Source organism: Mauremys reevesii, linkage group 4, assembly GCF_016161935.1.
Source record: "Mauremys reevesii isolate NIE-2019 linkage group 4, ASM1616193v1, whole genome shotgun sequence".
In the NCBI taxonomy this organism is placed as follows: domain Eukaryota; kingdom Metazoa; phylum Chordata; order Testudines; family Geoemydidae; genus Mauremys; species Mauremys reevesii.
Window position 1 is genome coordinate 41,083,233 of NC_052626.1, and position 12,760 is coordinate 41,095,992.

The 12,760-nt window shown below is 47.3% G+C and overlaps 2 protein-coding genes across 16 annotated transcripts in view; one reads left to right on the plus strand and one right to left on the minus strand.

Annotated features, from left to right (window-relative positions):
- The window catches only part of ANGEL1 (angel homolog 1), a 226,307-nt gene that overhangs the window by 183,159 nt on the left and 30,388 nt on the right, over window positions 1–12,760 (plus strand). The gene's annotated exons all lie outside the window — the stretch shown is intronic.
- The window catches only part of LRRC74A (leucine rich repeat containing 74A), a 38,331-nt gene that overhangs the window by 15,945 nt on the left and 9,626 nt on the right, over window positions 1–12,760 (minus strand). For 8 of the 9 annotated variants that reach the window (XM_039539032.1, XM_039539033.1, XM_039539030.1 and 5 more), the window contains exons 2-7: window positions 11,836–11,961; window positions 10,186–10,361; window positions 7,743–7,850; window positions 6,700–6,796; window positions 5,817–5,866; window positions 4,207–4,288 (exon numbers count right to left, since the gene is read on the minus strand). In XM_039539032.1, coding sequence (XP_039394966.1) covers window positions 4,207–4,288; window positions 5,817–5,866; window positions 6,700–6,796; window positions 7,743–7,850; window positions 10,186–10,361; window positions 11,836–11,947 — 625 coding nt within the window. In that variant the 5' untranslated portion in view covers window positions 11,948–11,961. Of the gene's footprint in view, window positions 1–4,206; window positions 4,289–5,816; window positions 5,867–6,699; window positions 6,797–7,742; window positions 7,851–10,185; window positions 10,362–11,835; window positions 11,988–12,760 lie in introns of all 9 variants that reach the window. The other variant, XM_039539031.1, reaches the window with a different exon arrangement.

Sequence of the window (12,760 nt, forward strand, 5' to 3'; positions counted from 1 at the left end):
GGACTGAGGGACCCGCTGCTGAATTGCTGCCGAAGACCTGGACGTGCCACCCCTTTCCGTTGGCCGCCCCAAGCACCTGCTTGCTGTGCTGGTGCCTGGAGCCGGCCCTGCACACCATTCAATACGTGCTACAAATGAACACATATAGATAAATAATATAGCTAGACACACACGGTAAGCATGCTCACAGACAGACTCACACAGTCTCTCTCTCTCTCAACCACACCCACACACACTTACAGTTACTACACACTGAGCTGCATACAGATACATGTACAAATACATGCAAATATATTCATACAAAAGACTCTCCATTTCCCCACCTCCCAAGACACTAGACCAGGGGTAGGCAACCTATTGCACGTGTGCCGAAGGCGGCACGCGAGCTGATTTTCAGTGGCACTCACACTGCCTGGGTCCTGGCCATCGGTCCATGGGGCTCTGCATTGTAATTTAATTTTAAATGAAGCTTCTTAAACATTTAAAAAACCTTATTTACTTTACATACAACAATAGTTTAGTTATATATTATAGACGTATAGAAAGAAACCTTCTAAAAACGTTAAAATGTATTACTGGCATGCAAAACCTTAAATTAGAGTGAATAAATGAAGACTCGGCACAGCACCTCTGAAAGGTTGCCGACCCCTGCACTAGACACAGACTGCAGAAACAGGCTACAGACACTATTAGGGATCTTAAAGGAATAATAACACATCCTATGTTAGAGAAACAACCTGCTGCTGCTACCCTCCGTATTGATTCCACACTGGACACTACTGCTGCCATCCCCACTAATAACACTCCCGTCACTGATACATGATAGTGATACCAGGGACCACTGCCCCTTCCTCCAGTAGGAATCTGATAGTGGCCTGAGCACCAAATACTCCTCTTGTAAGGTGTGTGTGACAGACTGACAATTTCCTGCAATGTCATGAATGAACTTTATTGATTTAAGCTAAACCTTATTAAATTAGATTCAATACCTTTGTGGTCCATTGTATTAAATATGCAGTTGTGTATGTGTTAGTGGGGAACTGTCTGTAACTGCTCTAAGGAGACTGACTAATGCCCTCTATGGAAGGGATTAGGAACTTCAAAGGGCTTTTTGGAATAATACGTGTAGAGTGGATTTCCTAAGAAGTACCTGGGATTAAGGGGAATGCAAATGACCTACTTGGAATCCACCCTTTTGAGCCCTGTCCAGGGAGGAAAACCCATTGTCTACTAATTACCTGCTCCTGGAAATTCCTGATCAAAGACCCCTGAACTGTATAAAGGGTGGACTAAACATGTTCTGAGTGTGTTTGTTCCGAGCTGAAGCTGTGATGAATTTGAAACCACAAGAAAACCCCTGGTGGAGATTGAAGGATTGCTCCTGCCAGAGGCCATGTAAGGGTTGGGGTGATCTCTGATAAAATTATTAGCATGTGTGTAGGTTCTTTTATTGTTTTTAATGTTTTCTCTGTAATGCTTTGAACTTAAGAATCAAATAGATTTGCTCAGAAAGAACTGTATGGTAACTTATAGCTGTGAGCAGTCACACCGGTAACCATCTCTGAAGAGAAAGCAAGCAAGTGTGCTTGGGCAGCCTGTTTGTACCCAGAAATAGCTTGGTCAGAATGGAGTGAGATACAGTAAAGACAACAGTTGGGGAGCTGGAGGCCAGGGAGAGGGTGCCCTTGTTGGCCCACTGAGAGGAAATACAGGTGAGTTGCCCTGAGCTGTGTGTGCAGTGGAGCTCTCTGAGTTGGTAGCTGGTCCTGTGAGGCCCAAGGGTGCTCTGTACAAGGGGAGAGCGTGAAATAGCCTATGCTCCAGATGCTTTTTGGAGCAGGGCAGGCCCAGCAACATTCTGAGGGCTATCAACCTGATCAGAAAAGCAGAGATGCCACTGAAGAGCAGCTTAAGTTCCAGAGCCCAGATTCCTCCACCAAACAATTGCTAAGAGACCAAGAAAAAAGGGTTGCTACAGGTCCATCAACATGAACTGACTTGCAGCAGGTGAAACCCGCCTCTGTTTTAACTCTAGCCAGAGTCTCCATGCTCACCAGAGAATCTGAAGAGCAGAGAATATATTGGTGATGCAGGGTACGACTCCACTTCGAGCTGAAGGTGTAATTTTCAGCTCGAGGAAGCAGAAGAACACAGTTTCTCTGGCTTATGCAAAGAACATGTTACACTGGATGGGTGAGGGAAGGGAGATGGTTAATACTAGTGGACGCTCACTTTCTGTAACAGATGGGTGGGATTCTCCCTCCTGCACACACAAAAAAGCAAGACACACTCTGCCTCAGGGCCGCCCAGAGGGGGGGGGCAAGAGGGGCAATTTGCCTCAGGCCCCGAGCCCCATAGGGGCCCCCACGAGAGTTTTTCGGGGCCCCTGGAGCAGGGTCCCTCACTCGCTCCGGGGGGGGGGGCGGAAAATTCTTGCGGGGCTGGGCGCAGGAGCTTCTTCGCTCCCGGTCTTCGCCGGCGGGGGGTCCTTGCGCTCCAGGGCGGAAGGACCCCCCGCTGGCGAATTACCGCCGAAGACGGAGCGGGACCCGCCGCCGAAGTTCAGCTCGGTCTTCGGCGGTAATTCGGCAGCGGGGGGGCCCTTCCGTTCCGGGACCCGCCGCCAAAGTGCCTCGAAGACCCGCGGCGGGGGCCCCCCCGCCGCCGCTGAAGACCGGGCTGCACTTCGGCGGCGGGTCCCGCTTTGGCGGTAATTCGGCGGCGGGGGGGCCCCGCCACGGGTCTTCGGGGCACTTGGGTGGCGGGTCCCGGAACGGCCCCCCGCCGCCGAAGACCCCGGGCCCCCGGAATCCTCTGGGCGGCCCTGCTCTGCCTGCAGCTGATTAGCAATCAAATAGAAATTCAACCCTTTGTGTCAGATATACACAGCTGTATGTGTGCCTGTGCCAGTCCAGCTGCAAAGCATGGCACATGGTGGCAATTTTACTCAGGTAGGATGTGTGTGAATCCTTTAGTGCTGTGTGTGAATCCATTAGTGAGAGAGGAGTCCTGCTACAGTGTTGGGAAATGACCTCTGATTGGGGTGAGAGGCTGGCTGCCAACAGTTCCTGACTGATTTTATGATGAGTCTCCATGGACAGCAGTTTGGATCCCAGCAGCTGGCAGGTTTATCCAACTTAAAAAAAAATCTATAAAAATGGTTTTGGGAAGATCTTTTCATTTTGTGCCTCAGTGGAGCTGGAAGGAAGGACATTTATTTCCACGGGAGAGCTGGGCTCAGACACAGCCTCTGCTTGCTCTGTGAGGGCTCCTGTTTATCTTTAGACCCCATTTTCCCACTGGATTAACTAAGGCGCAAACACAGTCCCTTCTCACTCGCCACAGGATTGAATTTATCGGTCTTCTAAAGACCTGGGCTGATCCTAATAGTAAATCCATGATGGTGGAAACACTGAATCAGGAAAATGAAAGTGTTATTTGGACCAAAGAAAGGATTTCAGTATAGTTTAAGGGAGCACTGTGTGGTTAAAAAGCATACATTTGCTGCCAAGGGGCCACTGTGACAGACAGGCAGAAATGCTAAGAGAAAGAGAGAGATTTGTAAAGGTCTTTCCCTGTGACACTATTAGCACCTGAGATTTGGATTTTGGCAGATTGAGAAGTCTCAGCCCCAAGGATGTTGAGAGAGCAGGGCCGGCTCCAGGCACCAGTTAAGGAAGCAAGTGCTTGGGGCGGCCAATACAAAGGGGCAGCTGTCCGTCTGCTATTGGGGCGGCACATCTGGGTCTTCTGCCGGAATTCAGCGGCGAGTCCCTCAGTCCTTCTCTTCCTCTTTGAGCTGCCGCCAAAGTGCTGCCGAAGAGAAGAGAGGGAGTGAAGGACCCACTGCTGAACTGCCGCCAAAGAATGGAGCGGTGCGATTGAGCTGCTGCTGGCTAAAGTGCCGCCGATTGGCTTTTTTTTTTTCCGCCACTTGGGGCAGCAGAAAACCTGGAGCCGGCCCTGTGAGAGCGTCACCCAAAGTAATATGGAATTAAGGGTGAATCAGTGGCTCAGTCAGGAGGGTTAAAGCCCTAGCTCCCAGTCCTTTACAGTAGCCATCAGGCCCCACAGCTTCTTGCTGTAAAATGTAAGAAAAGTGGTGGATTCACTTCTGCATCAGGGCTGGCCCCCAGAGGTCTCTAAGGGAAAGGATGCCTGTACTGACTGCCCAGCTGGCTCTGTGGAAGTAATGAGTGGAGTTACCCAACATCTGTCCCAGATGCTCTCCTCCCTTCTCAGAGAACTCATTGTGGCTGAGGTCCAGCTCCTTCACTCGGTAATTGCCCTATGGAGAGAAATGATGCAGAGAGAATCAGATCTTCCATCCAGCTGCAGTCAGCTGCCATTCTAAGACCCCCAGAAGAAAATGAAATATAGGCTCTCAGCTATTCAAGTGCACAGCAGTTTGTCAGCACCGAGATAGAGGCTTATGATTCCCAGAACAAAGCAGGTTTGTCAGTCTTTTAACATTGTATTTTTTCCTCATGAAACAAAGCAGTCAAAAGGACTTTATGCAGCTAGGCACAGTAATAACAAATGCTGTTCAAACTTCACTCTCACACTCTGTTTATGGACCCAGTCCTGTTCAGCAGCACACCCTGCTATTCCAGTTTGGTCTCCATATTCCTCCTCTACCAATGCGCCTCATTCCTGACCTATAGCACTTTGTGTTACAAATTCAGATCCTGGGCAGAAACGTCCAGTGATGCCAAATTGTGTAATGGTTTTTTGTGATAGAGACTAAACTGAGAAAGGCACTAGGCTTCTTTTCACTTGTGACTTTCAAAGTGATTTAAATCAGACCACTTATGTTTCTTGAAAGCTTTGCATCCCAAAAATCCCCTTCTGTACTCCTGTTACGCACTCCAGAGGGGTTATCTCCAAGCCAGACCCCAAGAGATGTCCTGAGAACACATTAACCTGGTACACACTTCTCCATGTCCTCCTAGCCTGTCTCCTTTCTAAAGTGAGTGACAAGCATTCATCAGAATTATGTCAGGAAATCATGTGGGCACTAGTAGATGGGAATCAAACCAAGTAAGTAAGGGCTTTAAAATGGGGAGAGCCCTTAATTAAGGCTACAATTTTGTCACAGCTATTTTTTAGTAAAAGTCATGGACAGATCATGGGCAGTAACCAAAAAGTCATGGCCTGTGACCTGTCCATGATTTTTACTAAAAATACCCTTAACTAAATCTTAGGTGCTGGGGAGGGGAGGTGCTCCCGCGGATGCTGCTCCTGTGGGGGAGGTACCAGGAGATGCTGCTGCTCCGGCGGGTGGGGGGTGCTCCGGGGTCATGCTGCTGCTGGGGTGGGACAGCCTGGGGCCCTGCTGATGCTGTTGCTGGGGGAGGGCAGCTTGGGGCCCCGCTGCTACTGGGGCTGAGGTGGCCCAGGACTCCGCCAACCCTGCTGCTGGGGAGGGGGTGGCCCAAGGCTCCGCTGCTGCCCGGGGCCCTGCTGCCACTGATGCTGGGGGAGAGGGGAGCAGCCCAGGGCGCCGCTGCTGCTCCTGGACAGCTGCTCCGGGGCAGCGCCCAGGACCAGCCTGGGGCCACCTGAACAGTGGCCAGTGCAGCTGACCCCGGGGCTGCCTCAGCTGCTCGGACAGCCCTGGGGTCAGCTGTATTGACTGCTGCAGAAGTCATGGAGGTCCTGGACTGTCACGGAATCGGTGACTTCTGTGACCTCCGTGAAAGTTTTGCAGCCTTACCCTTAATATATATAGGACTGTGAATGGTTCTGTGCAGAAACCTGCTTCCTGCCAGGCCCACTCTCCCCTCCACTTCCTCCCTGCATGGCAAGTTACTCACCACTAGTGCCTCGGCAAAGTACTGTGCAGTTTCCTCCCTAAAGTTGTTTCCTGCAGAGGAGAAGCATGTGTTAACAGAGCCCAAAGGTCTCCTTTATGACATTGCACTATGTCTGGGAGAACCTCCTGAGCTGGCTGGAATGGTATCCCATAATGATGAAGAACAAATAGGGTTGAAAGAGGTTACCTCCCCCACTTTCTCTTCGTTTGACCTTCTTACTAGTGTTGTCTTAGGACCCACAGAGCACTCAGACATTGCCTAGCTGAGGGCCATACCTAAATTGCTCAGAGGTGGCTGTAGTTTAGAGGTGCTCTATGTATACAGGGCCAGATCCTTATCTCCAGGGCTGGCTCTAACTTTTTGAGCACCGCCCCGCCGTAACACCCCCCAACCCCGCGAGTGCCGCGCCGCTGATCCCCCGCAGCGCCGCGCTGCCCAACCCCCCGCCCCCCGAGCGCCACCCGAAGCCCCGAGCTCTGCGCCGCCCGAAGCCCCTGCCCCCCGAGCGCCACGCCGCCCGAAGCCCCGCCCCCGAGCGCTGCGCCGCCGAAACAAAGACAAACAAAAAAACCCCTCCAGTGCTGCCCCGCCAAACCAAAAAATAAATAAATAAAAGGAGCGCTGCCCCGCCCCAAGGTGCCGCCCCAAGCACATGCTTGGTCGGCTGGTGCCTGGAGCCGGTCCTGCTTATCTTGGTATAAATATAAGTATGAATCTAGACTTAAATGCAGTTACTCTGGATTTACACCAGAGTACATATACATGAGAGCAGAATCTGGCCCATGGTCTATAACGTGCTTTCAGGATGAGAAGAGCTATAGAAGTGAAAATATTATCATATCAAACTCCTACTCCACCACCTTCCTATAATGCATGGACCCACCTGAGAGCTGAACAGCCCGGAGACTAGATATATTATCCAGGAACATCCTGGAGATGGCTTCCGCTCCTTCTGTGCCTATGTGGTTATTGGAGACGTTCTGAAAGGGAAGTATCAAGCATATGAAAGGAAACCCCCCCCCAGAATGGAGCTGCTTTTAGTGTTGTTTGTGGCTGAATGTGCAAGAAAGGCCAAGAAAATCCAAGACCAGCAGGACAGAGGCACTAGTCAGGCAGGGTCACTCCAAGACAGTAATTAAAACCAGAGGTTTCCTTCTTTTTTGATCCTTGTATGTGCAACCTCAGCTCCTTCATAATAGGAGCAAAACTCCAGAGCCAACAACTTCACTGAGGTCTTGGTCTTCAATGAACCAACAGTTACTTTGTCAAATATCTTCTTTGACACAACACAAAGCCCAAGGCCTTAAAAAATCCATTCCATATGCCCCCAATTTTGGATACAGGAAATATTACTCAGGTCATATATAAAAAAGGAATTTTGTATTCCTCTTAGTCTGTTCAGAAGGGCTTCCACATACCCTGTTGGCGCATGAAAGTCTCCGATACAGAACATTTTCTCCATTGGCTACGTTTGTGAGAAAGAAGGTCATCATTTTGGGTGTTTCTGTAAATTAACTAAATAATTCCATAGCTCTGGTGAGCCCATCATGCTCTCACTATTTTGCTTTTCTGCGGCTTGTACTTTTTAAACTAGAGGGGCACAAAAATTATGACATTCATAATGTGAATTTTTGTGTGAGGAGGCAATTAGAACTTGGAAACTAATTAACTGATTTTCTTGAAACTCAGAAAATTCAAAATTTCCTCAGATATTTTGTGCAGAAAATCTGAGGCAGATCCTATTGTTTTGTATTAAAAATGCAGTGTGTGATTTGGTATAGCACAAGGTAGGGATACGAGACCTGAAAGATCAGTGGTGTGACCCAATAAGGAAGGATACTGGATGAGATGACTAATGGTGGGAGCTTGTATGTCTCCTATGTTGCCATGTTCCAGTGTGTTAGAGCTAGGAGGAAAATTGAATACCAGTTCTTGAATGTAGCAGTTCTCTCGCAGCATCTGTACCAGACACGTGACTCCTTCAGCCAGGATCCAGTTATCTTCCAGCTCCAGATGAGTGATGGTTGTGTTGGACTAAAACAGCCCAAACAAGACAGAGAGAGAGACAGAGAATTGCTGGAACGTTAGTGAAATGGGCAGTGTCCTTGGTGTAATTTACACAGTCCCTGTATACCTCCCATATAAGGCAGTGCAGGAACTGTGCCTAACATAACTATGGTCAGTGAAAAAGGGCAGAGCTGGGGCTGAGGGTATTGGGTATGAGGGTATATGAAAGAGACTTGGTTAAGTGGTGTAGCTTCCAAGTGACTCATACTCTGCACTGCTATGATGGGAGAACCAGGTTCAATTCCCAGTCTCAATCTTAGGCTCCCTGGGCCTGCCCAGTGGTTAGCAGAGAAACAGGCTTAGGGTATCAATCTTGCTATCTTACTCCTTGGGCCTGTAAGGGGTAGAAGTGCTGGAAAATCAGACCCTGCAGGGGCTAGTAGAACCCTTCTACAGTCTGCAAAGAGGTTCCTTTTTTTGGTTGGAAGGTTAGTGGCTGCAACAGCTTTGATAAATTAAATTGATAAATTAATAAGTCACCAGGGCCAGATGGTATTCATCCAAGAGTTCTGAAGGAACTCAAATATGAAATTTCAGAACTACTAACTGTGATATGTAACCTATCATTTCAATTGGGTTCTGTACCAGATGACTGGAGGATAGCTAATGGCACACCAATTTTTAAAAAAAGGCTCCAGAGGCGATCCTGGCAATTATAGGCCAATAAGCCTAACTTCTATACCAGGAAAAATGGTTGAAACTATAGTAAAGAACAGAATGATCAGACACACAGATGAACATGATTTGTTGGGGAGGAGTCAACATGGCTTTTGTAAAGGGAAATCATGCCTCACCAATCTATTAGAATTCTTTGAGGGGGTCAGCAAACATGTAGACAAGGGTGATCCAGTGGATATAGTGTACTTAGACTTTCAGAAAGCCTTTGACAAGGTCCCTCACCAAAGGCTCTTAAGCACAGTAAGATGTCATGGGATAAGAGAGAAGGTCCTCTCATGGATCAGTAGCTGGTTAAAAGATAGGAAACAAATGGTAGGAATAAATGGTCAGTTTTCAGAATGGAGAGAGGTAAGTAGTAGTGTCTTCCAGGGACCTGTACTGGGACCAGTACTGTTCAACATATTTATAAATGATCTGGAAAAAGGGGTAAACTGTGAGGTGGCAAAATTTGCAGATGGTACAAAATTACTCAAGATAATTAAGTCTAAAGCAGAGCTACAAAGGGATCTCACAAAACTGGATGACTGGGCAACAAAATGGTAGATGAAATTCAATGTTGATAAATACAAAGTAATGCACACTGGAAAACATAATACAAAATGATGGGCTCTAAAAATTAGCAATTACCACTCAAGAAAGAGATCTTGAAGTCATTGTGGATAGTTCTTTGAAAACATCCGCTCAAAATGCAGCAGCAGTCAAAAAAGTTAACATAATGTTAGGAACCATTAGGAAAGGGATAGATGATAAGACAGAAGACATCATAATGTCATTATATAAATCCATGGTAAGCTCACATCTTGAATAGTGCATGCAGATCTGGTTGTCCCATCTCAAAAATATGTGTTAGAATTTGAAAAGGTACTGAGAAGGGCAAGAAAAATGATTAGGGGTATGGAACAGCTGCCATATGGTGAGAGATTAAAAAGACTGGGACTTTTCAGCTTGGAAAAGAGATGACTAAGAGAGGATATGATAGAGGTCTATAAAATTTTGACTGTTGTGGAGAAAGTGAATAAAAAAATGTTATTTACTCCTTCATATAACACAAGAAATTTCAGGGGTCACCCAATGAAATTAATAGGCAGCTGGTTTAAAACAAACAACAGAAAGCACTTCTCTACACAATGCATAGTCAACCTATGGAACTCATTGCCAGGGGGTGTTGTAAAGGCCAAAACTATAACAGGTTCAAAAAAGACCTAGATAAGTTCATGGAGGATAGGTCCATCAATAGCTATTAGCGAGGATGGTCAGAAATGCAATACCATGCTCTGAGTGTCTCTAGCCTCTGATTGCCAGAAGCTGGGAATGGATGACAGGGGATGGATCACTTGATGATTGCCTGTTCAGTTTATTCCCTCTGACACACCCGGCATTGGCCACTGTAGGAAGACAGGATACTGGGCTAGATGGACCATTGGTCTGACCCAGTATGGTGGTTCTTATGTTCTGTGTAGAGGGTTAGAAATGGTGGGGTTTCTCAGGGCTCCTACAAGGATAAAGTAGATTTACCCCCCCTCCCCCCCCACACTAAATAATAGCCTCCAAAATTTGGAGAGGCCCAGTATGCCTGTTGGCTTTGAGTTGACACCACTTCTTCCATCCTTGATCAGGTACTCACCACCAGTGCGATGGCAATGGCTTTGGCACCCTGGGGTCCTAGACCGTGATGGTTCAGGTTCATGTAAGGCTCCTCCATGTTCCGAAGGAAGTAAGAGACAGGCACCACCCCCACCAGTTTGCAAGCTTCTAGATATAGCTCTGCACCCTTCATGGTTGCAAAGGACCTCTCAGGATCTACAGAAACAAAGGGGGCTTGTGAGCAGTGTACTCAGTGTCCCATCTCTCTTCCCCCCCTCACTGCAGCTATTTCTTCACCTGCAGAGGGAACTGGTTGATTCCTTGCTGAGGTCCATAGGTTACCTCATGAGGAAGGGCTGGAAGGCATGAGCCTAGCAACCCCCCAGAAGAATCAAGCTAGTAAGAATCTCTGTGCATTTCTCCCTTTTGCTCAGTGCTGGCCTTGCAATTTGATGGAAGGAGAGATTAGGATCATGTGAGAAGTTCTCTCCCCCTCAACTGTGATGATGGGGTAGACTGGGACAGCCCAAGAGTTGCCAGGCTTTCAGGGAACCAAGAAGCCACTTGTGCTTTTTGTGTTCATGAGACCCTCACTCCGCATGTTTTCAGATTCATGAATCAAATTCAACCTTTCAGTCAACAGACCACGCTAGATTCATAGGCTGGGCTTTTTGTGGCTGGCCTATGTCTAATTTTGCCTTGTTGAGTTAAGCTGAGGGCAAATGGATTCCACAGGATAAGAATAAGATCTCTGCTCTTAAGGACATCTGTTTCTGGGACAACTTATCCTGAACCCACTCCTTCTATGTTTGACTGTCAGAAACATGCTTTGGTTTCTAATATCTAACTTCAGAAACCTGGAATGTGACTAAATCATTCCAGGTCTAAACAAGCACTTCTGACATGAGGCAAGGAAGCCTTATTTTATCTATCGTAACTGAAGCCTGTGGCAGATGTTGCCAGAGGAGGCTGGTCAACCCTCAGCATGTTAGAAAACCCCACCATTTCTAACCCTTACTAATGGCAGAAAGAAACTCTGCGTTCTCATAATCTTGGCCACTGGAAGTTGCTGACACAGCTGCAGTAGAACAGACCAGGACAGCTGCTGGCTGCATTTCCGTAAAAACCTGTCATTTGGACTTTCTTCATCAAACCCAGTATTTAGCGGTTGTATTCTCTGTATTGCTACATTTATGCAATGGTTTAACCTCAGCACAAACTCCACTCTAGTTAAAGTATTTTTGCCAGTTATATTTGAGGACTCTCCCGAACATCTCCTTTACTTATAGTCTTCTGGGTATTAATTTTCTTTCTTTCTCTTTTCAATTTATAGTACATTAACAAAGTGCCGATCCTAGGCTCCAGACATCTTTGCCATATATAAAATGTGAGCAGAGTTTGATTAACCAGACATTTACTAGCTACAGGGCTAAACCCACTAGCTAGAGAATGATACTAAAGATAAGAGGGGCTCCACCAGAATGGTCTAGAGACAGAGCCCTTGGTTAGAAGTCCATCCTTTTCCTACCCATACTGCTGGAAAACGGGAAGGGTGCTGGGATTCCTATTAGAGCAGTGTCCTTGGTCCCTGCTCAGGGACTCCACTTCTTATATTAATCTCTTGTTAAAAGGTGCTGCACTGACTGTGAAGGAAAGGGTTTAGTTGAAAGTGTGGCCAGCAAATGCTCACCTTCAATCTCTAGGTCTGTGTCAGAACTATCTGCTCTCGTCTTTTCCTCTGCTGGGCTGTTGGATTGGTCAGCAAGCAACAGGAATTCCACAGACAGGCTGCCCTCAGACATCTCCTCATTCTGGTCTGGAATGAAACTATTCTGCTTCATTCTGTGAATGCAAACTTAAAGCATATGCAACATCCCACGAGACACTGCAGAGAGAACCTTTTTCTCCCTTCACTGAATCGCAGGGCCCCTTTAAAAATGTTTCAGGTACTTTCTTCCCCAGCCCCAAATCTATGTGCATTCCTCCACTGCACTATACTTACTTGGAAGCTGTCACCGGTGTATGGATGTTCTCACTTGAGCAGTTGGAGGTGCCTGGACTCCCAATGGCTTGGCATCTTTTAGAGCAAACTCTCCAATAAGCCAGAAGCCCAAGTTTATGAAGGGCTATTTGTTTTTTCACGCTAGTCCTTTACTGATTCTGGTGACCTGCTTCTTCCCTCTCCCTGATTTTTGAAACCACCAGTCACTGGCAATCAGATCCTCCCACCCCCTGTCTTCCAGACCTTCTGTTAACCCTCAAGCCAAAACTATGCCAGTTACTTTAAACTTTCCTTCCCCGGTGGCTTTCTCTCAGCTTGCATGCTGCCTTTGCTATCAGTCTGAGAAGGTTTTGTTGTGTACTTCAAGTAAGGCAGAGGAGAAATGGTTTGAATGACACTGTACACCAGGATTGAGCTGTCACTGAGGAGCAAGACTTGTAATCAGATCCCAGCAGATGTGATACAGCCTCTCTCGCCCCCAATTCATAATTTATTGTACAATTAGGGCAAAAGAAAGATTAGAAAACTACCCTATGGGGGGAATAAAATGATACAACAGCCAAGAAGAGTAATGTCACCACACCCAATCCTGGCTGACAAGTGGAGGGAAAAG